The sequence below is a fragment of the Rissa tridactyla genome, chromosome 1 (genome assembly GCF_028500815.1).
Source record: "Rissa tridactyla isolate bRisTri1 chromosome 1, bRisTri1.patW.cur.20221130, whole genome shotgun sequence".
Classification (NCBI taxonomy): Eukaryota; Metazoa; Chordata; class Aves; order Charadriiformes; family Laridae; genus Rissa; species Rissa tridactyla.
In genome coordinates this window covers 128,393,584-128,416,234 of record NC_071466.1, presented here as the reverse complement: position 1 = coordinate 128,416,234, position 22,651 = coordinate 128,393,584, and the positions used below count along the sequence as shown (strand labels likewise).

Here is a 22,651-nt window from a genome sequence, read left to right as displayed (position 1 = left end):
ACGGATTCCCCCTCCCTCTCCTCCCATCTCGGGCCTTTCTTCCACCACCACCACTATGGAAATCCCACCCTGCATCGGCATCCTGGGGGTGCAGTAGACGGAAAAGGAGGGAGTGGTGGGACAGATGCTCAGGGTGCGCAGTGGCGGGGAGGGGGTGTGAGGGGAGTAAGGCTCGAAGCTCCATTGCAAAGCATCTTTCACAGTGTCTAGACACCAGCTGCCGAGTTGCTATGGAAACTCCCCAACTTTGGCTGATGGGAGGGAGCAGTAAGGTCTCCAGAGAAATGGGAGTGGTGGAGGAAGAGGGTGGAGAGAGAAAAGGGAGGATGTTCCTTATGAATGTGAGGTGTTAACCCTGTTACAGCTACATTTGCAAATATTTTTGCTTCCTGGAGAATGGGAAAGAAGAGGCTCTCCTTCTTTTTTCCACTGCCATTCCCTTACCTAACCCACAGATGCAGCCAGGCCTGAAGACTAAGACAAATGACATGCCTACTGCTGGCTGGTCATTCATTCCTGCCTGTTACCAGCACTTTTGTCCCAAACTGTGTACAGTACCTATAATTGGGCAATTGCAATCCAGAGAGGGTTGGAAGAAGCCTACCAGAGTGGTTAGGTTTTCAGACAGTGAGATCTCCTTTAACAACACCTCCCTATTGGCCACTATCACTGCTACAAGCAAACGCAGCTCCAGGGAGGACAGGGTGCTCCCACCTGGCAGCAGTGAGGTCTGTCAAGGTGCTGCTGTGGGGATGCTTTGTTGCACCAGAAAGTGGTGGGCAAGTGTACACTGGCTGTGCAGTCTAGTGGCCAAAGGGGAGGTAAAAAAGCCCTTTTGGGTTGAGGGTGCCTTGGAGACAGATGTTTTGCACTAGTATTGCGTGGCTTCCTGACAAACAGCATCAAAGTTGCTGACTTCAACAGAGTCCTACCAAGGCTCCACGGTCTTTACAGCTGGGGATCCTGAAGCAGAGAAATGGGAAGTGACTTGTGCAGGGTCTCCCCAGCCATCAGCTTGGGGTCAGAGCCGATCAGATTCCCAATCAGTTGATCAGCTGCCCCGCTGGAGCAGAAAGGCTCCCTTCAGGAGAGGTTCCAAGCTACCAGCCTCTCTCCCCAAAAAGGGCAAGCCAGAGTCAGATGCCTCTGCAGACACTCAGACCACAGTTCTTCATCATCCACTGCTTGACTTTCCAGCAAGGTAGTATACTGGTCTTTTTTGATACACTATCCAGATCGTACCAGATATATAAGATAAAACAGGATATAATATCCAGATCATACATTTATGATGAACCCAGACCTTTGTGAATGTAAAGACCTGTCTCCATTGTGAGCTTCCCAAATTGCTACAGGCAGCCGGCAATGTAAGTATTTATCTGGTCTTTGTCACCACAACAATGGCCTAAGTCACAATCACGGAGGTATTTTATCCTTATGGCAGTCCAGTGAAGAAAGCAAAGGCTTTTATCTGCATTTTAGAGTGAGCAACGTATGAAGAACTGGGCTGTGGTCACACAAAATCCTGTGGTGTACCCAGGAGGCTGAGTTGCTTTGTCTCTTCATTCCAGCATCTCAACCAGACCCTCTGCGCACAGCAGCACTTTCATAGGTGTGATGCCTTGGTCCTGTGATTTCTGAAATTCCACAAAATCCTAATTCCAGGCTAAAACTGGAGTTGCAACAATCTCAACAATAGTCCCCCCAACCCCCTCACAGGAAGGCAGGTAGAAGAAAGGCATTCCCTACCAAGAAAAACCCAAGAAGAAATAACCCACAAGTTGCTCTTTACTCTTCTTCACGCCTGCCCCTGTTGATTTCACTTAGGTCCTACAGACCAGAAAGGCTACTCTTTTTAATTCCTTAAATACCTTATGATTTGAACAGCTTGAATATAGAGGTTTTTACTTGCTTCCAGCTGTGGAATGTAACAGTTGGCAGCTGCTCTTGGCATACACATTGGAAAACAGGATGTCCCCATCTCATGCAACAGTATTCTTTTGTGTCACCTGTCTTTTCCTGCTTGTTGAGTTAAGTTATGGAGGATGATTTAGAAACAGAGGGCATGTGAGGGGACAGAAGAACAAGGTCTTGATAAGACATATCCATTTATTCTTTAGCCTCTCTAGGGTGGCTGCCCTGTGAGATCATAGGGGATAAATCAGAGGAAAAACAAGAAGAAATGGAAATACCCTGAGTAGATCATGTCCAGGTGAGCAAAATGTAGCCTTACTGAAGTGACTGATAATGATACCTGTGCAGCCAGGACACTTCTAGCAAAGTAATTAATTCAGGAAGTAAAGCTTACTGCACTTTGGGGATGGAGGCTTGGGTTTGGAGAGATGGGCCTGGCAGATGCACAGAGAATAGCACAGCAAGTGACAGAAGTTTGATAGACAGATCAGCTCCTCTGAGGTCTGCTCATCTTACAGCTCTGCTGATCAGCCTGGCAATTGCGGTAGGATCAGTAGGGGGATAAAAATGAACCCAAAACCGTGGCAGACTGCTGGCATTCACGCACTGCTGATCCTGAAATAAAGAGGGTTAAGGAGAGGAAGCAAACGTGCAGAGTGCTAGAGACTCTGGGCTGTCCATCTATAGCTCCCACCTCATCACACAGGACCGACTGTGGAGCTGCTCTCCTTGCCTGCTCCGGCAAAGGGACTTTGCCCACCCCGAAAAGGGGCCAGAGGAGGAAATGTTCCGTAGTTGCAGCAAAAATGATCTAGAAATTCCTTCAGTGCATCCAGAATTAATGCACCGCTCCTCTCCTCATTCTCCTCCCCCTTCAGCTGTCGGTGGCAGGAAAACAAATTGCTGCAGCCTTTACTACAAACCACGCTCCCGCCTCCCTTCCCCCAGCCAAAAAGACATGTGCCATTCATAAGCTGCCTGACTGCTGGTCTCCATTATTAAAGCCTAGAAGGCTGATAAATTGGGGATTCATGGAGCCTGTAAGCCTCCAACAACCAGATTGCCATGGAAACCAGAGGCAGCCTCCATCTCCAGCAGAAACGATATTGATCTAGCTGAAGGCAGGGAATTACAATCAAGGAGAGGATATAAAATGTCTCTTTTTCTTCCCTTTGCCATCCTCCCATTTTGTGTTTAAATGAAGGAGAAATTTCATTTAGAGATCATTAGTTTGTTTCTGTCCATCATCATAAACCAAGGCTCCGCAAATTGGACGCTAAAATGAATTAAGTGCCTGTTCTCAGGCCTTCCACGGCCATCTTGTTGGTAACTGTCCCCGGCAGTTGCAACATCAACACTACCAGCTCTTCGCATCAAAGATATTACTAATATTTCCCATCCGCACAGCTGGTGTAGGATCCCAATGTGGTTTGTGCAGAATGGGCACTGAAACACAGAAACTGCTCTCTAGGAGGCAGTTCAGGCTTAATGTTATACCTGGTGAAGCTCCTGGGAGCCTTTGCTTTTCCTTTCAACAGGAGGAGGTCATCACACGCATTATGACAGCCCTCACATAGGAAGAGGCATTTTGAACTATGAGCACTTGTGGGGAAATCCTCTCTTCGAGACAAGGTGGAGTGGCATTGCTGGTGCAGAGCAACTCTCCCTTCTCCCCCAAACCCCCTGTCTCGGACTGCTTAATCACAGCCTTCCAGGGATGGAAAGATCAAGAGTCACAGCACCCATCCTGCAAAACTGGACGCTTTCCTCAGCTCATGTTGCAAAGGCCAGATCCTCCTCCATCTGTTGCCTCATTCTTTGGGTGCCCATGAGAAAGCCTAAGGGTTGGGAGGTGAAAAGCCACAGCTTGACTTCAGGCGGGAGGTCGGACTGCATAGTAGCCTCTTCCACCCCAAGAAATCTCTGTGACCAGAGGTGTGATGATGCTTGCCCAGTAAGTGCTCAGCCCTAGGGGAAAGGAGGGCTTTGGGGCAGCCCTGTGCCTGGCGCTGGCCATTTTCAGAGAGCCGAGCTGCACAGTGGGAAGGAAGGGAGGAAGGGAGGGAGGAAGGGAGGAAGGGAGGAAGGGAGGAAGGAAGGAAGGAAGGAAGGAAGGAAGGAAGGAAGGAAGGAAGGAAGGAAGGAAGGAAGGAAGGAAGGAAGGAAGGAAGGGAGGGAGGGAGGGAGGGAGGGAGGGAGGGGGGAGCTGCCTGGAAAACCCTTTACAAGTGCTCTTGCTGCCAGCAGCAGTTTTCCCTGTGAAGGTGGCAGCAGCTAGCATCAGTAATTTTGATTTTAATTCAAATGTGGGATTTTTAATTTTTTTTTTTATTTTTTAAAATCCAACCTTCTCCCAGTTTGGGAAGGACTTTCCAGCCTCTGAACTTTCTGAGCACTGTGCCAAGCGAACCAGTGCAGCTGTCCCACAGTAGCCATCTCATTTTAATTGAGTTTTCACAATAACAGTTCAATCAGGTGGGTAAAGAATTTGCCCTTGACATGAGGGCAACCAGTGGGGCAGCTGCAAACACTGGAGAGACCTTGTAGGGGCACAGCGAGGCAGTCCCATGCCCCATGCACAGCCGGCCATGCCATGGCAGCATGAGGCCAGGTTGCATCACCTCACACCCTGGAGCTGCAGGTTTGTTCGGGTTGTCAATGGCAAAGTCAAAGCTCTTCAGTACTGTCCACTATGGTGGAAAAAAGGAGCCTATGGGGTGCTAAGACAGCCCTTTGCTGAGCTAGCCTACAATGACAAGGCTTCTCTCTCTCATCAAAGAACACTTGAGCATTGCTGTGGCTGTCCCATTGCTAACACTGCCAGCCCAAGGTGGCCCTGCCTCGGCTGTGGGGCCAAGCAGTAGCTGCTCCTCCACTATCTCATGCATAGCCAAAGTCTGCTACGGACTCCGGCTCTGCACAGGTCCGCAGTGATTGTGAGTCACCACAGCTCCCACTTGCAGAGTTTCTAAGTTTTTGACCAAGGTGGAGAAGCCCATACTTTCAGTTTGGGCACCATCATTTTGACAATGGCTGTCACAGAAGAGAGCCTTATCTGAGGTATGAACCCCCTGGGTCTGAGTTGCTCTGAAATTGCTCTGAAATTGCACTGAGGCATAGGAAGTGGCACCCCACCGTTTTGTGCTCATGTTGTCTCCCCTGGTCCTCTGGCTGATTTTATTCACTGTAAAGGTCCTTGGCTCAGGTCTTGCCTTCTGGTCGCAGAGCGATGTTGTGAGATATCCACGTGAATGAACACATCTCTCTTCCTCTCCTGCTGGAGCTGTTCCACTTCCATAAATCATTAAATATTCATTGGGACAGAGGAAAACATTGACTCTGTAGACCAGTGGTGAGGGCATTCATCTGGAATGGGGGAGACCAAACTCCACGTCCCGGGTCCAGCAAATAATAAATAATTTATACAAAGTGGAACAGCTCCAGCAGGAGGGATCAGGGGAAACTTCATCCAGCAGCCCGATGGCTTGCTTGCAAAGCTCAGTGGACTTCAGCTTCCTAGGGTAAGGCATGGGCCCATCTTCCCTTCCCTTCAGGGAGTACATGACCCTCACCTGCTAGCTACTCTAAAAGCAGGCAAAGGTTTCTCTTGCCACTTTAATCTACAAATCCCATCATTCCTGGTACTGATATATACTATGTTTGGTTTTGACAAATTAAAGGGCTTTTTAATGAAAAAAATGTTTCACAGAAAAATTCCAGCCTGGCACAGGACTCAGAAGCCCTGCGTGGAGGTGGTTTGAACTGCAACTAGGCTTGACTCCTCTGGTTGGTAGAAACACGTGTATGTGTTTTGCTAGAAACGAGGACAAGAAGTACTTGCATGCTACATCAGTTAGGAACCACTGGAATTTTCTCCTTGTTCTCTGATGTAAAAATCAGTGACTCCATCCATCTTTCTCACAGTCATTTGGCTTCAGCCATGAAGAAGGTTTCTAGCTTGAGGCACACAGAAACGTTTTCTTTCTCATTTTGTGTCTCTTTATTGAGTGCAGTGAACAGTCATGGGTTAGTATCTCTTGAGACCGAAGTCTGTTGTTCATCCAGAGAAGCTGAATGCTCAGTAGCAGTGCCGTGCATTTCCCCCTGCCTTCCTGATGGGCCTCGGGTGTTTGGGAGAGGCTGTGTCATGGACAAATGGTCAAGTTCAGTCCTTGTGCCTGGCACCGTGTTTGACCATGCTGATAAGTCCCCCAACAAAGGCTTAGCAGTAGTGCTGGGACAGGTTTGAGCAAAGAGTATGTTAATCCCCAAAGACAAGTTTAAAGGCACGTGCCAAAACTGTTTACACTGCCGAAGAATCTCTCAAACAGCAACCAGTCCTGCAGCACCCTGAACGTCTATGCTGAACACTAGGAGCTGCACCATGGGAAGGGTGCAGGAGTGAGCAGGTGTGGTACCGGGTTAGGAGATCTAGGTGACAGTCATGCCTCCTCACTGTCTGGCAATAAAGTTACTTCCTTTTGCGGTGCTTTCATCATCTGGATCCCTGGTGTACCAGTTGAACAACAGACTGCAAATGCAGACAAAAGGCCAGACAGAATTGCTGCTTGTATAAATTGCGGCAGCTCTACTGAAGATAACCTCACAGCAGCCCTCTGATCAGACCCTGTGATCCCTTTCCAGGGATCTGGAAAGGGATTTCCACCCTTTCTGACCACAAGGGAAAGCAGAAGACCAATATTACAATATTGCACTGAGTGCCTCCCAGGGGAAGAAACATACAGACCATTTGTGAGTAGATCTAAGATTAAGACCACAGACTCCTTCAACTTGAACATCTTTTTGAAGTGCAGCAGGGCAGGCTCCAGCCCAGGGCTCAGTCTCCTGTGGCATATCCCTTGTTCCAGCACTGATGACTGAAGATTACTCTGAATTGATTACGACACTGATGCTGAAATCACAGGTGAAATCCTAGCCTTACATAGGTTAGTGAGGCTTAGATTTCAGCCCCATAGTTGCAGCTACAGCTGGTGAGTGTCGCCTCCAAACAGGCTGTAAAAGATGGGAGGAAGGAAGGAGGTAGAAGGGGAGCTTGGAAGAGAAATTTTGGGATAGGTAACACAGGGTGTTTATGCTGGAATACATACTCTTTCATTTCTAAGCAGTGAGGGGATGGAGTCCTATACTCATCTAAAAACTAGGCAGTTATGGACTTAGTCCACATGAGCTTGCATTCACACCTCCCTCTAAGAGGTTTGTGTCATTTCCAAATCAATGGGTGCCCAAAGCCTTTAAGAACAGCAAAGGGGTTTTTAAAAGTACTTTCCACCACCCCAACTTTAAACTAGTTTTACTTTATTACGTCTTCAACCTCTTCAAATGGTTACCCAGTAAGGTCTTTGAAACATTTTTCACAGCTGCTAAGATGGTTCTGCCAAAGTCAGCAGCACTGGGGAATGCTCCTGTAGATTGGTCACAGCTCTTGCTCCTGCCCTCCCATCCCTTTCCCTGTACATGCAGTGCATTGTCAGCTACGGTTCTGCAGCACTGCACCACTTTAGCACTGGGATTTGGATGCTCTTCCAAATGTCAGAGAGATTTTCTTCTTCACTAAGCGCTGTAGGTTACAGGTAATGTCCGGTTATCATTACTATAATTCCCAATTACTGTGTTTTGATGAAGGAAGATGGAGAGGTTGAATAGTGTCTTCCACCTTCTGCTTTCTTTCATAATGAAAAGAGGACTCGTTTGCTATTGCCTCAAGGTACAGCTGGAATGTGCATGGTCCTTTGAACAGTGGATAATTGGGACCTTATGACCTTTACCTAAGACTTATTTACATGAAGCCTTGAGTCTCACTTTTCCTGTCATTAGGAGAAGAGCATTTTCCTTTACATCTCTGGGCCCTGTCCAGGTTTCTATACTTCTTTTCCTGACTACTCTGCAGCCCTGCAAAGGGCAGGTGTCCAACGTGGGCTCCTGGCTGCCAGGACCTCAGCCAAGATTTTCAGCTCTGTTCCAGTGTCCCATGCTGACAATGATGTAGCTAAGGACACAGAAAGAAAAAAGAAGCATTTCCACAGATCACATACACGTTTTGTGATGATAAAGCCAAGGCTTTTTATATGGTACAGGCCATTAGAGCTACAGGATATGCAAAAGGACTCTTTAGCAGGGAATACAGAACTAGGAAAAAAGTCACAGTTCTAGTAACCTGCAAAACCAGACCAGACTCCCCTTCAGAGAACAGCTAAGCACGCAATAGTAGCACTCTCCATCATTCAGTTTTCCCCCATATATTATCACTAAGTGTGTCCCCTATATTTTGCGTGAAAGACACTCAACGCCACCAGAGAGAAAAGCTAGGGAATGAGGAAACCCTCCTTTAAGTTAAGCTTGCAGTGTGAATGTAGCCTAGAGAAATATATTGTGGCTAGAGACTGGAGCTTGCGTAAGTTGGCCTTTCACAGGTCTATTGGAGGTCCAGAACTGGACGCGAAACCTATCCCATGGAGCTGAAGGCAGTGGCTTAACTTGTAAGCCTCCTGTCACTGCCCACATTTTCTTTAGTTCTCTTGGCCACTGTCCAATCTCACAGACCATCATATGGCTGAATAAAATATTTGTGCAGTGCCTTTACAAAGAGAACTCCCAAGTCCACAACAGACCTGGATGTCATTGCAGTCATCAGTGCTCACTGGTCAGCTGTCTTCAAAAAGCAAAGATGTTGGTGTGCATAGGGACTGGGATGAGGAGCAAAACAGAAGAAATATTGGAAATACGTGTATTTCTGGAATTTTCTGGAATTTTCTGGAAATACGTGTACAAGTACAGCCTTTTCTGAACTAATGTGTACAGTGTGTACACCCCATCTCAAAGGACATTTGCAGATTTAAAGGGAGTGCAGAGAAAAGAAACAAAGATGCTAAAAATCATGGGGATCACTTCATATAAAAAGCAATTGAAAGCATTGCCTGTGTTTTCTTCAGGAAAGGGATGAACAGCAAGGGCTATGGTACTATGCCTTCTGTGCATATGTGCACACTATATGATGCTATATACAATATCAATGACATAATGTAGGGCTATCAGAAGCTTTTGCTTTTCTGTGGCATAACACAAGTACAGGAAGATATTTAAGGCAATGGTAGCCAATTCATTGCTGAACTTCCCAGCCATTGTACAGTTGGTTGGAGTTGGGGAAGCTGTTAGCACTTAGCCAATTGGATATTGTGCATTTATATATATGCCATATAAAGCCACAGTTAAAATTAGTATCAAAAGAGATAATACATCATGCTTTAACTGTTAAGCCAAATCCTAGGCAGCAGAGGACAGGAATGAGTCCTAGCAATAGAGAGGTTGTTTACCTCAAATCTGCCCACAGCAGTATTTGGTGCTAGCCACTGTGAGAAGTACAATAAATGGATGTTAGGTCTGGCCTGGCTTGGCAATTTTTGTGTTCCTCTACCAGTTATTTGCATGGACCCTTGGGAGTACAAATTCACCTTGTCAGAGTCCATGGAGCTGCCACAGAGATTGGAAGTGATCACTGCACTGCCACTGATAATCCAGTATTAATGCACCTATTACAGCAGCTCTCGAGGAATGTCTAACTAATCTGATTGTGCTGACCTGCTGAACTTACCCAATCCCTTTCCTCTGCAAATGGCAGTCAGCTGTACCACAGAGGCAGTACTGCTACCTTTAAAGTACTGCTCCTTGGAGCTGTAAATCCCAGCTGATACTCTGCAAGCTCATATCTATCTGAAAAGTTCAGCCTACTTGATCCTAGTGTAAAGAGATGACACTGGTGGTGGTGCAGAGCACTGTTGGCAGCTACAGCGAACAGCTGCCACTTACATTTCATTGTCCATCTGTCTATTCTGTCCACTTGTCTGCTATTTGAACCCTTCTCAGCAGAAAATTCGCTTATCATTTATGGCAGAAAGCCTTCCTCCCATGTGGAGATTTCAGGCATTTTCTGAAGATGATCTGAGTGCACTTGTAGTGGGTCACGGTGGAAAATATTGTAATGAGGACACAGTGATTTTGAGCAAAATCTAGATGGAGTTTAACCATCAGCCTTGGCTGTAGAGAGCCATGTGTTAGCGTGAGCAACCACTATACAACATGAGCGCATGCCATGCCATTAGTATGCACTGCCTTAAACAATACCACCTGTATTGTACGGCTTGTAAGACCTCCTTCCTATGGAGATGTGTAAGAGCATAACACTCTCAGCAAACCTTGGTATCCCATCCAGAAAGTTCAGTATTGTACAGGTTCAAGACCGATAGCTTTGTTCAGCTGGAAGAATATCATAAAGATGTGAAGAAGAATGAAGCTGTCCAACCTCCCCATGAGCAGGAATTCTGTGCAGCATGCCATAGAATCATAGAATCATAGAATCATTTAGGTTGGAAAAGACCCTTGGGATCATCGAGTCCAACCATCAACTCCACTCTACAAAGTTCTCCCTTACACCATATCCCTTAACACCACATCTAAACGACTCTTAAACACATTCAGGGATGGTGACTCCACCACCTCCCTGGGCAGCCTATTCCAGTGTCTGACCACTCTTTCTGTGAAGAATTTTTTTCTAATGTCCAGCCTAAACCTACCCTGTTGCAGCTTGAAGCCATTCCCTCTTGATCAACAAGGAGGGGCTCAGCCAATACTGCAACAGCTGTGGTTCCCAACATCATAAGGGATGAAAGACTCCTATAGTTTCCATCATTCACAAAATAAACCAGTTAACCAGCCTTTCTTACTGAGGTCCCAAAAGAACTGGTACCTCCTTGGTGCAAAAGAGTGCAAAAAAGGCCTCTCCTCAAGAGGCCTTTTCCAGTGTCAGCCCACACCTTGTCATCAGTAAATATGCTTAGTGCCACCTAAGATTTCATTAAAGGAGGTCAGGTCCTGCTTCACCACTAGCCCACTAGTGCAGTTCCCACCTATATGGGGCAAGCTGCATCTCATTAGAAAACAGCAGACCTGAGACACACATGGGACCAGAGACAGTATTTCACTGCAACAGAGGAGGAAATCCTGCACTTGTAGCATGCAGTGTGTAGGTTTCCTGTTCTCTGGAAAATTGTGATAATCCACTTTCTTCACCCCGCCCCTCACATGGCTATTTGCTCCAATGCAAAGCAGGCCATGAAATACATATGCAATGCTTATACCCGTGTAGATACAATGCAAAGACTAAACATTTCAGAGCAACTGAGGACTAGGTACATACTTTGACACCTTTCAGCATGTTGCAGGTAACCTAAATTGCATTTATATTCTTACTTTGTTGCTGGAGTAGTACTACAGACAAGAAAACGCTGGCACGCTTGCTTAGAGTTGTTCCCTCTGGGGCAGTCAAGGGAAGACTACTGTATTTGCATTGTTTTCCTCGGCTGCCAGGTGTAGCAGCAGAGATAAGCTCCCGTGAAACAGGAACGGCAGTGAGGGTGTTCTGCCTCATGCCAGCTACCCATTGGCCAAGACAAAATTCCAGGTATACAACTGCAATCCTCTTGCGTAGCGCAGGCTGTACCTTCTAGCTGGCACATGACGATAGACAGTCTCCCTTTCCAAATCTTGATATAGCCAGTGCTCCCTAGGTGAAGCAAGTATTGTCTTTCCATCAATATGCTGACTGAACTGAAAACAAAGAACTGATTCAACTTTAAACCATGAAAAAGGATCCGCAGGGACTTGCTCCCTCTGAGGAAGTGAAGAGAAGACGGTGCCTCCCAGTGCTCCCTGCTTGCAGGACACAGGGCCCTGGGGGAACTGCTGGCCCGCTTACATGCAAAGCAATTGTCATCCGGCTGATTTTTCATTTCAGCTGTGAAAGTGCTCCATTGTAAAGCTATTTCATCAAGCGGGAGAAAGCATTCTTCATTTCCCAACAAAAGAAGATCCATTTGTTTCCTTAGGCACAATTTACTCTTTCACATTTCTGGGCTTTGTTGTATTCTTACATGACAATCTGAGAGTGCTTTTGATGTGAGAGCTAGCCAAATGTGGAGGTGAGACTTGAAAACCTGGGAAAGTACAAAGAGAATCTAACATTGTGTGACATTCACCTCCTCTCCTCTCCTCCCCATAAGGCACACAGTAGCCTATCTTCTTCTATAGTCTGCTGTGCTGGATGCTGATCTCACTTCAAAGCTGCGCTAACGTAGACTCTTTCCAGTAACTTTGATGGCAGCTCTCCGGATTTAAGCCAACAAAACCTAGATTAGAATAAGTCTCACCTCCTCATCCATATGTAATGTATGAATTCCCTCCTACCATTTTGAATTTTGTCCTGTTGAGTAGGTTGTCATCGAAGGGAGCCTCTCTAAGCATAATATCAACACCAAAGAGGCAAAAGTTGGATCATAACAAGAAAGCCTATAAACATAAGTCTTGGCAAGAATGCTCAGATAAGAGAACACTTTCTTGGCATGCAAGTCACCCACCAAAAGACGTGAAGAGAACCAAGAGGTTTACTTTCTTACATCAATCCCTCATTGCCACTGAACAAAGCCCACTGACTCATTTCATGCCTTACCCAGGTTGGAATTAATCTACTTTTTCCATATACTTTTTGATACCTTGAGGATCGCTTAGAAACTGCCCTACTGTACAACTGGGAATGTCTGGGGTTCCAGATCAACTGCTACTGGATACAGGACAGTTGTTTGAAGCCGTTTCCTAAGCCATTACCAACAGACAGGTAAAAGATGTGGAACTGAATAGCAAGGAGAGCTGAGGGCTGTCAGGGGAATTAGCGACTACTATGAAGAATCACCCAGCCTCTCTCCCATTCCAGAAACATTAAATATTAAGCATTAAAAATTGTGCACTTCTCTTTATCTGGTCAGTTACTCCTTTCCCCTCTTCCTGCCTTTTTTGTCCTGCCCTTAGATGAAGGCAAAAATCTCTTCTGCGTATAAATGAAATTGTCCTCGCATTTTGCTTGTGTTTGCACCAGGCAAGATATCCACAGATAACACGATACAGCCATTGTAGTAAAATTCAAGGCAGATGAACATCACCACACAAAAGTAGCACGGTTGTCACGCCTCATGGTAGTAGCAGCCAAGCATGCCATGGCAACCAGCCAACCGATGACACTGGCTAGGAGCCAATTTGATTTATTTTTGGCAGCCTGACACTGCATACTACTGTGCCAGTCTTCGATCACAAAAACGATATGAGATGACCTTTGAAAGCCAAGGGGATGACTTCTGGGAGAAGGGGACTGATGAAGCTGAAAGAGGATCTGTCCCCAGGCTGGAGGAGTACTGGAGTGGCAGATGTTTGGTAGCCCTCCCTCTTTCATGAATGACCAAACCATCACAGCCGTGCCAGCAACCACCAGTGCTGTGTTTGCTGGGGGATGACTGGGAAGAAGGTCAAGACGTGGCAAATGTCTTTAAGTCTATGGAAAGAGTAAGCACCAAGAGACAAACAGAGACGTTTAAAGAGATGAGAGGGAGTAATAGGATGAAGATAGGAAAAAGAAAACACAGCCTTTCTGTCAGGAAATATTTCCTGTCTGTAGGAACTTTTATACTGTGATGATGCTCTTTTGTGGAATATTCTTTAATAAGAAAGCAGCTTCTTACTGTTCTGGACGTCGTGCTATAGAGTGTATTGCAGAATACAACGCAGCATCCTCAGAGAGATGGAAAAGAAGGCCTATTTAATCTTTTTTGCATTTCTTTCTTGGATGGCTCTGGGGGCACTTACCCAGCTGTTCAAGTTTGTGACTGGAAGGCTGATATCATACTGGAATAGGCATTGAGAAAAAAAAAATCTATATTCATTAACATTTTAAAAAGACTATCGGTTTGACCGGGGCCACACATCTTCCATGTTTGCTTTCTGCAAACATTGGTAAGCTTAAGTATTACTGCATGCATATTGAATAAGTATAAATAGATGCACATACTGGCCTTGAACACTCAAACAATTACTGAAAACTCATTTTTAAATACATATTTGATTGTAAATTTTCCAACTTACTCTGTTGGCTAGATATTCACATAAGTAACAGTATCATGTGCAAATGCATATTAAACCATGCATTTAAATGGCCACTTCAAATGATGTGGCCATGAATGGTTGGCAATTTCAAATGATGTTAAAGCCAACAAGAGCATGGGGAAGATACCTGCAAATAATTTTGAATACTGCATAGAAATAAACCATGCTTTTTGATTCTGGTGACTCAAAACAGGTAAAATTAAGTAAATTAAATAACCTGCTACTATGAATTTCCTACCTCTATCCATTACAGCAGATTTATCTGACTAAAAATAGAATGTTAATTCAAAGCAGAATCAGTACTCTTGTTTAGGAAAAAGGCATCCCAAGTCTTAAATAAGAGTTAATTAGCACTCGTTATCCTATGTACAGAGGACCACAAAACACCAGTTCACTCTGTCCTATTTTGGCCACTGATGTTTATACCTTTGCCCAAGCATAAAAACAATGCAAGTACAGCATGCAACATACCAAATTAGATTTCAAAAATCACATGACATTTATTTTGCCACTCAACTCATCACACAAAGTAAGAACAAAGGGCTGGAGACCTGAACAACAAAACCCCAACTTGGACGATGCAATTTCAAGGCTTATCTCTAGAAACGTTTAAATGAAAGGAGGTAGAAGCAGCAACCCTTTGTTGTTGTGTACATTCTGTTTACACTCATGCTCTTGAAGGCCGCTCCCCTTGTCCATACCTTAAATCATAAATGTTCTGCATGAGCTCCTCTCTCAGTACTTATCTGCATTTTGGATATCTGTTCTTTCCTATCTGTCCACTTTGTTGAGCAGAAACAGAGTCGCCTGAAGCTCTGAGTTAGCTATGAAGCTTGGAAGTCTAATTAGAGACTGGGAATTGTAATTTGTGGAAGAGAAGCAGTGGACCAAATGAAATGACGGAGAAACATCAGTAAGTGCAACACTGGATGCTGAGGCTCTGTAGCATTTACATAAGGCTGTTTATGAATATCAAGGTGATATGCCACATTTTTGCCCCAACAAGCAAATGAATGCAGAATGTCCTGTACAACTGAATGTCTCATGAATGTGGAGGCCAGTTACGCTTGGCACTGCCTCTTGATTGAGTTTCATGTGGTGCCCACCTCTGATGTTACCTTTTGTTTTATTTATGTTCTCCTTCTTTGATAACATAAGCAAGGTAAAGACCAAGAGCAAAAGTATCCTCAGGTCTTTGATGCATTTTCTACCCAGCTCGGTATCACAATTCAAAAATGGCTCTTCTTTATGGTTTGGAAACACTACGCCTCTGTCAAAAATGCTCACTTTTGCCTCTCAAAACTTTTCACCTCTTCCTAGGGGAACTAGTTAAGCAGAGCTGCACTCAGTCAAGAGCAAAAAATTGAAAACACCTCCTAGAGCAACTGTTTGCATTCAACCCTCTCTTCTGTCCTCACTGAGCTGTCAGGGGCTTTAATCTTCCCTTTCCCTACCTGATCCTCTTACCATGTGGGTCTGACCCAGCTGAGAGGTCTAAAAGCTTCATGCAAGTATGGCTGTCATGGGCTACTCCAAGTACAGATGCTAGAAGTATTGGTGTGAATGAAACTGTAAGCAATGCTGACAACAAGATGTTCCTGACCAGGATGTGTTTGTACCAGGAATCTCATCCATTTACAAGCAGACGGAAAAAAGACCCTTTTGGCTCCTTCTTGACCATCCCACCAGAAAGGCTAAATGGTCTCCTGCAGTATGAGAGTGCTTTTGCCTTGTGAGATTTTCACCTCAAACTGGCAGCCTTCGGTGTGCTGGTATCAGCTCGGGCTGTTTTGCTGCCCCGCTGAAGCTGCCTGTGCTAGTGTGACCAGGAAGGTTCATCTCATCCTTTAGCACATGCAGAGCTTGGGGAGTTCTCCCAGGCTCCTTTAGGCCTCCTAGCTGGCTGACACTCTCCCACCACCATGGAAAAAAGGGCTGGATGGCACCTCCACTTGAAGGAACAGGAGCATCAAGAGGAGGTGCAGTATTTCCAAAAGCTGCTGGGAAGCAGGGAAGAGGCTGTTAAGCAAGAACATGCAACTCCCCCCACCCTAAAACCCAGAAAGGGGATTCCCTTGTTAACCCTCAGTCTGACCCCGCACCTGCCCTTGCTGGCCAAGCTCAGATGCATCCCCAAGAGACCGAGGGAGGTACCCATTTCTGAAGAGGCCTGTTCCCTTGCGAGGCATTCACTCACCTGTCTTCTCTTCGGTTTGGCTGCTCTCCACTGTCTCCATTTGGGGTTGCGCTGTTGCCTTGGCAGTAGCATCCTCTGCGGCAGGGGTGGTGGTGGCAGTGGTGTCAGCAGCAGGCACATCGGCTTGTTTAGGCTCCTCTTTGTCTTGGGCTTCGTCAGCCTTCAAGGACGGCGAGTTATCAGTGGAAGCTTTAGTGGCACTTTCCGTTTCAGCGGCAGCAGCGGACTTTTCCTCCGAGGAGGCAGCAGGAGTGGCAGCCTGTGGGGCTGGCTGCTCTGAGCCCGTGTCGGCGGCTCCATCTCCTTTTTTCTCCTCTGCTGGTGCGCTGCTGTCTTTGCTGCCCTCCTCCAGCTGGGCACTGTCAGCGGCGGCCGCTTCTGTGGCAGTGGGAGCCTCGCTCTCTTTGTTCTCAGCCGCTCCACCAGCAGGGCCTTCCTCCTTCTTGTCAGCGGCATCAGTCTCAGATGCCGGGGCATCTCCCTTCTTCTCCCCCTTGAGCTTTTTCCTTGTTATGTGTCCACGGAAGCTGGCCTGGATTTTGGTGGCTGCCTTATGAGCTTTATCTTCTGGTTTGATGCCATCTTGCTCAATCTTTTGGTCCCCGTCCTCATTTTTTTCAACCTTTAAAGAAGAACAAGGGAGAGGGCAGAGAAGAAAACAGGGAGATAAGTTAAGATTTCTACAAGTGCAGCCCAGGATCGTGTTTCATTGGGAATGTCCCACCTTCCCCTCCTGCTAACCAGTAACAAGTTTCAAAGCAGCCTTTCCATTTGGTATGAATTTGAAGCCAGGTGGCTCTAATTTCATCCTAGGGCTGGACAGACACAGAAGGTTTGTAAAAGGAATTTAAAGCACCTCATCATCTCTGTCAGCAATGCTGAAAGCACCTTGGCTGTGTGGAAAGGCTTCCACCAGCTGGGTTGTCTCTATTCCCATGATTTATTTTCCCATCCATTTTGAAATATACCAATTTTTTTCCCTACTCATTTTCAAAACACTCTCCCGAGAGGGTTTTTCACAGTCTTTGCAAATCCACCTGTGCCTTTAAGTCTTTTTTTCTTTATAATGACACATTGTTTCACAGGTGTGTGACTCTAATGACACCAAGTGTTTTGCCCTTTATATCTTTTTGGCTCAGGATTGCCAACAGAGAATAGAATCGCTGCCTGCCCCACCACAGATGCATGCTGTCAGACATACACAGATATTCACAGGATATACTCCTCACAAACGCCCTGCCTGCAAGCACTCCAGGCACTTTGCCTCTGCTCCCCACTCATGGTTTCGATGAAGGAATAATAGGCAGATAGATATCAGCCTTTCCAATTTCAGCAGACTATTATTATTTCTCTGACTATTGGGAGGAATTCAGCCTTTCGAGAAAGAATTGGCATTCCCCATGTTTTTTAGACTTAAGCCATGCATTAAAGTCATAAATGGGACCAAAATAGAGCCTGTGCCTTATGCTGGTCTGCTGCAGACAGATAATGCTCAGCTTGTAAAACCCCACCGAATCTACAGGACATACAATGCTTCACCCCAATAATTTAGCACCTCTTGGGCACGTGGCAGCTCAGCTGCATATTGATAAAAGGACACTGTTCTATTAATATTCCCACTGGGAAGCATTCAAAAGAGCTACTCGGAAGCAGAGCCACTGGCCTCTTTGCTGTCTGCACCTGGTTTCCATCACTGGCTAAGGTCACAAAAGAAAGAAAACGAGCTGGCTGAGAAAGATAGCACACATTTATTCCTGGGTGGGAAGAGGAAACCACTCCTTAGGCCATTGCAACTGAGAGGTGCCAACTGGGGAAAGGCCCAGGAGCAGAGAGAGTGTACAGCCTATAAATACATTCAAAAAGCGCGGGGCAGGATAAGGGAGAAGAAGCCACTGCAGCATGCACACATGGCATTGGAAACATCATACCTGTGAAGAGGGGGAGAGAGGACTGGCCACACTGGCAGTGATCACTGGGAAACAGACTGGAAGTGACCATTTCCACGGAGTGAGACAGGGTCAGGCACACACGTGTGAGCGAAGCTGTGCCACTGAACCAAACGCTTGGCCACCGGCATGCCAGAGGTGGTACCCACTGTCTCTCCCTGGGTCCCCAGTGAGTGCAGGATCCCACACCCTAGCACTGGTGCCCACCTAGGATCATTCCCTGGGTAAACAGGGGTGAGCTTGAGTGGGTATGGTGGCCAAGGAATGAGAAGCCCCAAATCATCAAGGAAAAGAACCTCTCCACGTAGCTGTGCAGGGGTGAGGATGGGCCTGTATACAGCAGGAAATAAGTCTGGGAGAGAAACTAGGCACCAGGATGCTTATGTAGGGGGTGAGTGAAAAAGCCTGTGAATGAATATGCAATTGATATTAATACACAGAATTCAGCACAAGGAGTTTTCGTGCTCCTGACCGCGCCCAGGGACAATTCGGTTGTTGTCCCTATCACAGGGGCACAGCTGAGCACTTAGGCTACACCGCCCCAAGTGCATTAAGTGACGTGGTACGGAAAGTGGGCTTTCATGTTCGTCTCAGCTTGTCAGAGAGCAGGTGATGGTTATGCGTAAAGACGATGCAGACGTTAGCATGCTGTAACCATTCATATATGTCTTTTGCTTGCATAGCTAACTCTGCACTGTGTTATTCAGCATCTGGGGAAAGCTTTCCAGCCTATTTCAGCACAAGGGGATGGAAACAAATCGGAAGTACCTTTAAACCAGCTTGTACACAGAACAGCTGGGATCCAGCCAGGGTAGTGCAGAGCTCTGCACAGGCTCATCCATCCTGCTCCTTAGGCAAGTTTTGCAGGTTGCAGTAAGTCCTGTGTTGCTGTGGCAACATAACTACTAATACCTGGACTAGCTGGTTTAAGGAGGGCTTGAGTATACTTGCATTACACTGTAGCCACAGCAACATGAAGACAGACTAGGTACTTCTTTATAGCACTGTGTAACACTTAGATGCCCTAGCTTTGACTCTCTCTCCCTAAGGACTGTGGCCAATTTCAAACAGCAGCAGGCTTGGAAGGCTGGAAAGACAATTTAGACATAACTATGAGACCCTAAAGGTCCAGTCCCATATGCCTGACTCCTGCAAAACCATTAGTGAATGTAACAAAATTGTTAATCCCTGGACGAAGATGAAAACCATTGACTGAAGGGAGATCTCTCTTGCCACTGTCCCTGCTGCTCTCACATCCCACGTACCTCCGGCACCAACCAGGACAGCTATTATGAAGTGTGGCCTGCTGCATGCATGCCTCTGATTCTAGAGGAATTAACCTGTTACCTGGGCTATGCAGCCCTTATCTCCTTCCCACTGCTAGCAGGGGGCCAGGGCACAGTGAGCCGCAGGGTTGGCTCACCTGCTGTTCTGACAAATGAACTCGCAGAGAGCTGTGACTGTCAGCCAGCCCTTTACCTGGCAGGGAATGGGAGAGGACTTTTCCTCTCCAGGGAGGGCAGACTGAAACCTCTCACCTGCACCTACCGCATTACAGAGCTAAAAGGCTCCTTTGCCAGTCCGATGACATCACTGTCCTCTTATCCCAGTTGGGATGACATCAGTTTGAGTCCTTGCCAGATAGCAAGGTTTGCAACTGCAAAATGTATTTCCAACAGGGTGCTTTCAGCATAATTTCAGATATAAAAGATAAGAAACATGAGGCTGGGGCAGAGGTGGAGTTTAAGGTCATGGATGAAAGAAATGTGCTAATAGTTTGTCTGTGCCAACTGTGGCCCTCAGGAATCCCATTTCTATTCAGTCCTTCCCCAGTGAAACATCCCAGGCATTTGAAATGACTTATTTTCAGGCTACTGGCCTGCAGTTACTTTAGGGGCAGGACACAGTATCTATCTGGTATGTGCGTTATGTTGTATAACAATGGGTTGTGTGAGAAACAGATTGTTTGAAACTTCTGTTCACACAAAAAAAAACCCAAGAGCTCTTCATCTGTGGATTACGCACACAGCAGATAAACCTTAATTAAGGAAGCTGCTCAAAAATAACCTGTATGCAGTGAAGCTCCTGGAAAGCAATTTATCTTCCTTGGAAAGCTAAAAGGGTGAATCAGCCCTGCCAGGATGTATTCAAAAGCATCTCAGTGGAAAACAAGAAATCTATCTGTTTTATCTATCTGCCATGCGTGTATGACATCTTGGTTATAGTATTGTGAATTCTGGAATAAAGTGACTATTATTACTAGTGTTTGTACAGAATCCAGAGCTACCAACCAGGAATCAGGTCTGGTAAGGATAGGTTTCATATATTAGTATTCCATCACACCCCCACTTTATTTACAAATCTATGTGTAAAGTAAACTCGTACTAGTACTTAATATTGACATACTCATGATATTGTAAGTGTGCATGCAATGTATTGTCATTTCACACAGAGCAAATGGCCTCTGTTTCATTTAGTGTGAGACAAATTATAGATCCTTCAATAGCAGAAAGACTTCAAATCACTGAGGTGGAGAGATACTCAGCTATATGGATGTATAAAAGGACATACATAGTCAAACATGTCCAATTTTTTACTTGGACCATCCCCAGATGTGCACTGAAGCCAGTGTGCAAAGCTTTGCCTTAATGAAACGCACTGTTAAGCTTTTATGTCTCTACCTACACAGCACACAACATCCAAGCCTAGAGGGATGATCCTCTCACCATCTCCATCTGCTTGTCTGCCACACCTCCAGGTTTCTAGGACATCCCTTCCCAGGCAGACTGTTCCTGTGAGACTTTCCTTGCTGTCACATAGCTGAGAGAGTAGAGATGAGAAAGGAACATTTAAGACACAGGTAGGGCAGGAGTTAGTTCTTAGGCACCAGGACTGTGGAAATTGCATGAAGCCACAACCCCAAGATTTCTGATCTCTGGCCTGCTTTCCACTTTCCATCTCCAAACTTACAGCTTACAGGGGGATCAAAATACGGCAAAGAATGAAGAAAGTGTTACTATAACTTCCAGGCCCTTCTAAATGTCCCACATGCTGGTACAGCAGGGCAGGTGAAATGGACAAACTAGATGTTTTCCAGATGTTCCGTGTGCTTGCAGCCACATATAGGCAAAGAGCAAGAAAGGAGGGGACTGAGTGCTTTGTTCCTCGCTTGCTGTTTGTCCACTTCTCTCTTGTGGTGCACCTCATTGCCTGGCCTTGGAAAAATAACCACATAGTTTTGTATTTTGGATGCTGGGATGGAGAGATCAAGAAAGAACATACTGTTTCATTAAAAGGTCTTTCAATATTATAGAGTCTCCTTTGCTCTCTCTGTAGCTTTCCCTTTCCGGGTGTTTCTCTGCCCATCAATATATAGCATGTGTCAGTCTCCTTAACATTCATCCTAGGATCAAGCTGCTATACACTCAGTCATCACCCTGGTATCCCACTCCTTTCGGTCCTTAGATAGGAGATCCTCTCTAATGTGACACCAAATCCCAGAGCCTTTGATTTACATTGCTGTCTCCTGGTGTTCTGAAACCCATGTGCCAGCAGTCCAGATTTAGAATTTACACAGCTTTCACCAAGAGAAGGCATCAATACCGGCCAGAGCCTGGACATACATAGGACCAGTGACAGTTATCAGTACCTCACTTCACAACCCAAGGGAAACATGGTACCCGATTATTAAAGAAAAAGAAATAACCCATGTTCTTCATGCAAAGATATAGGGACTCCGAGTCATTCCTTTCTTATGACACCAGCACTAAGGTATGTGTGGAAATCTTTCCTTCATTTAGTTAGGTGAAGTAGTGCTGAACCAACTAATGGCCCGTGGTACTTGTGGGGTTAAGACGCATCTCAGTCCATGCTGTAATCTTGACTACAGCATAATGTATGTTCCTACTGATGTTATTCAAGGTCACTTGGGCCCAGACTCACAGGGAAACTTAGGCACCTGACTCCCATTGATTTCACAGGATTGAGTCACCTCAATGCTTTTGTGGGCCTGGCTCTACATGACCTGATTTGTCTCAGAGACAGCATTTAAGGAGCAGAATGCATTAAAAAAAAAAAGACCAGCTGTCTCCCCAGAAGGAGCGAAGCATGGACACATGAGAGAGAGAAAAGGCTTTCACGCCTTGTGAAGTGAAGAAGCAATTTAGCACAGAGAACAGCTTTTTTTAACCCAGTTAAATGGTGTGAAGACACCTGGCTAGAGGATGACATCTCTCAGCACAACCTGTCTGCAAGGCGAGGAAACAAACAGAGTTCCTTTTTTTCCCAGGACAACTATGGTGATGGTGGGTAAAACACCCTTGAGAAAGAAAAGGTTAATTCATCTCTCTGAAGGCTTACGCAGGATGGTTCCCCAGGGTATAACTAGCAGGGTTTCAGCTCTCCGGTTTCAAATCCTCCAACAATGGAATCTCCATCCGTTCCTCTACAAGATCCTCTCACATGTAGGAAACTTCCCCTCTATTTTATGGTGCCTGGAATGGAATAAGCTAATGATGGTCAGGCAGATCAATGGATGTTATTCACTTGTGCACAGTGACTGAGAAAAGAGGTAGAAAACAATCTAAGCTAGACC

The 22,651-nt window shown here is 45.9% G+C and overlaps 1 protein-coding gene across 1 annotated transcript in view; it reads right to left on the bottom strand.

Annotated features, from left to right (window-relative positions):
• Positions 1–22,651, bottom strand: part of GAP43 (growth associated protein 43) — a 56,656-nt gene that overhangs the window by 7,988 nt on the left and 26,017 nt on the right. The window contains exon 2 of the mRNA XM_054182289.1: positions 16,112–16,733. Within this exon, the coding sequence (XP_054038264.1) occupies positions 16,112–16,733 (622 nt within the window). The remainder of the gene's footprint in view (positions 1–16,111; positions 16,734–22,651) is intronic.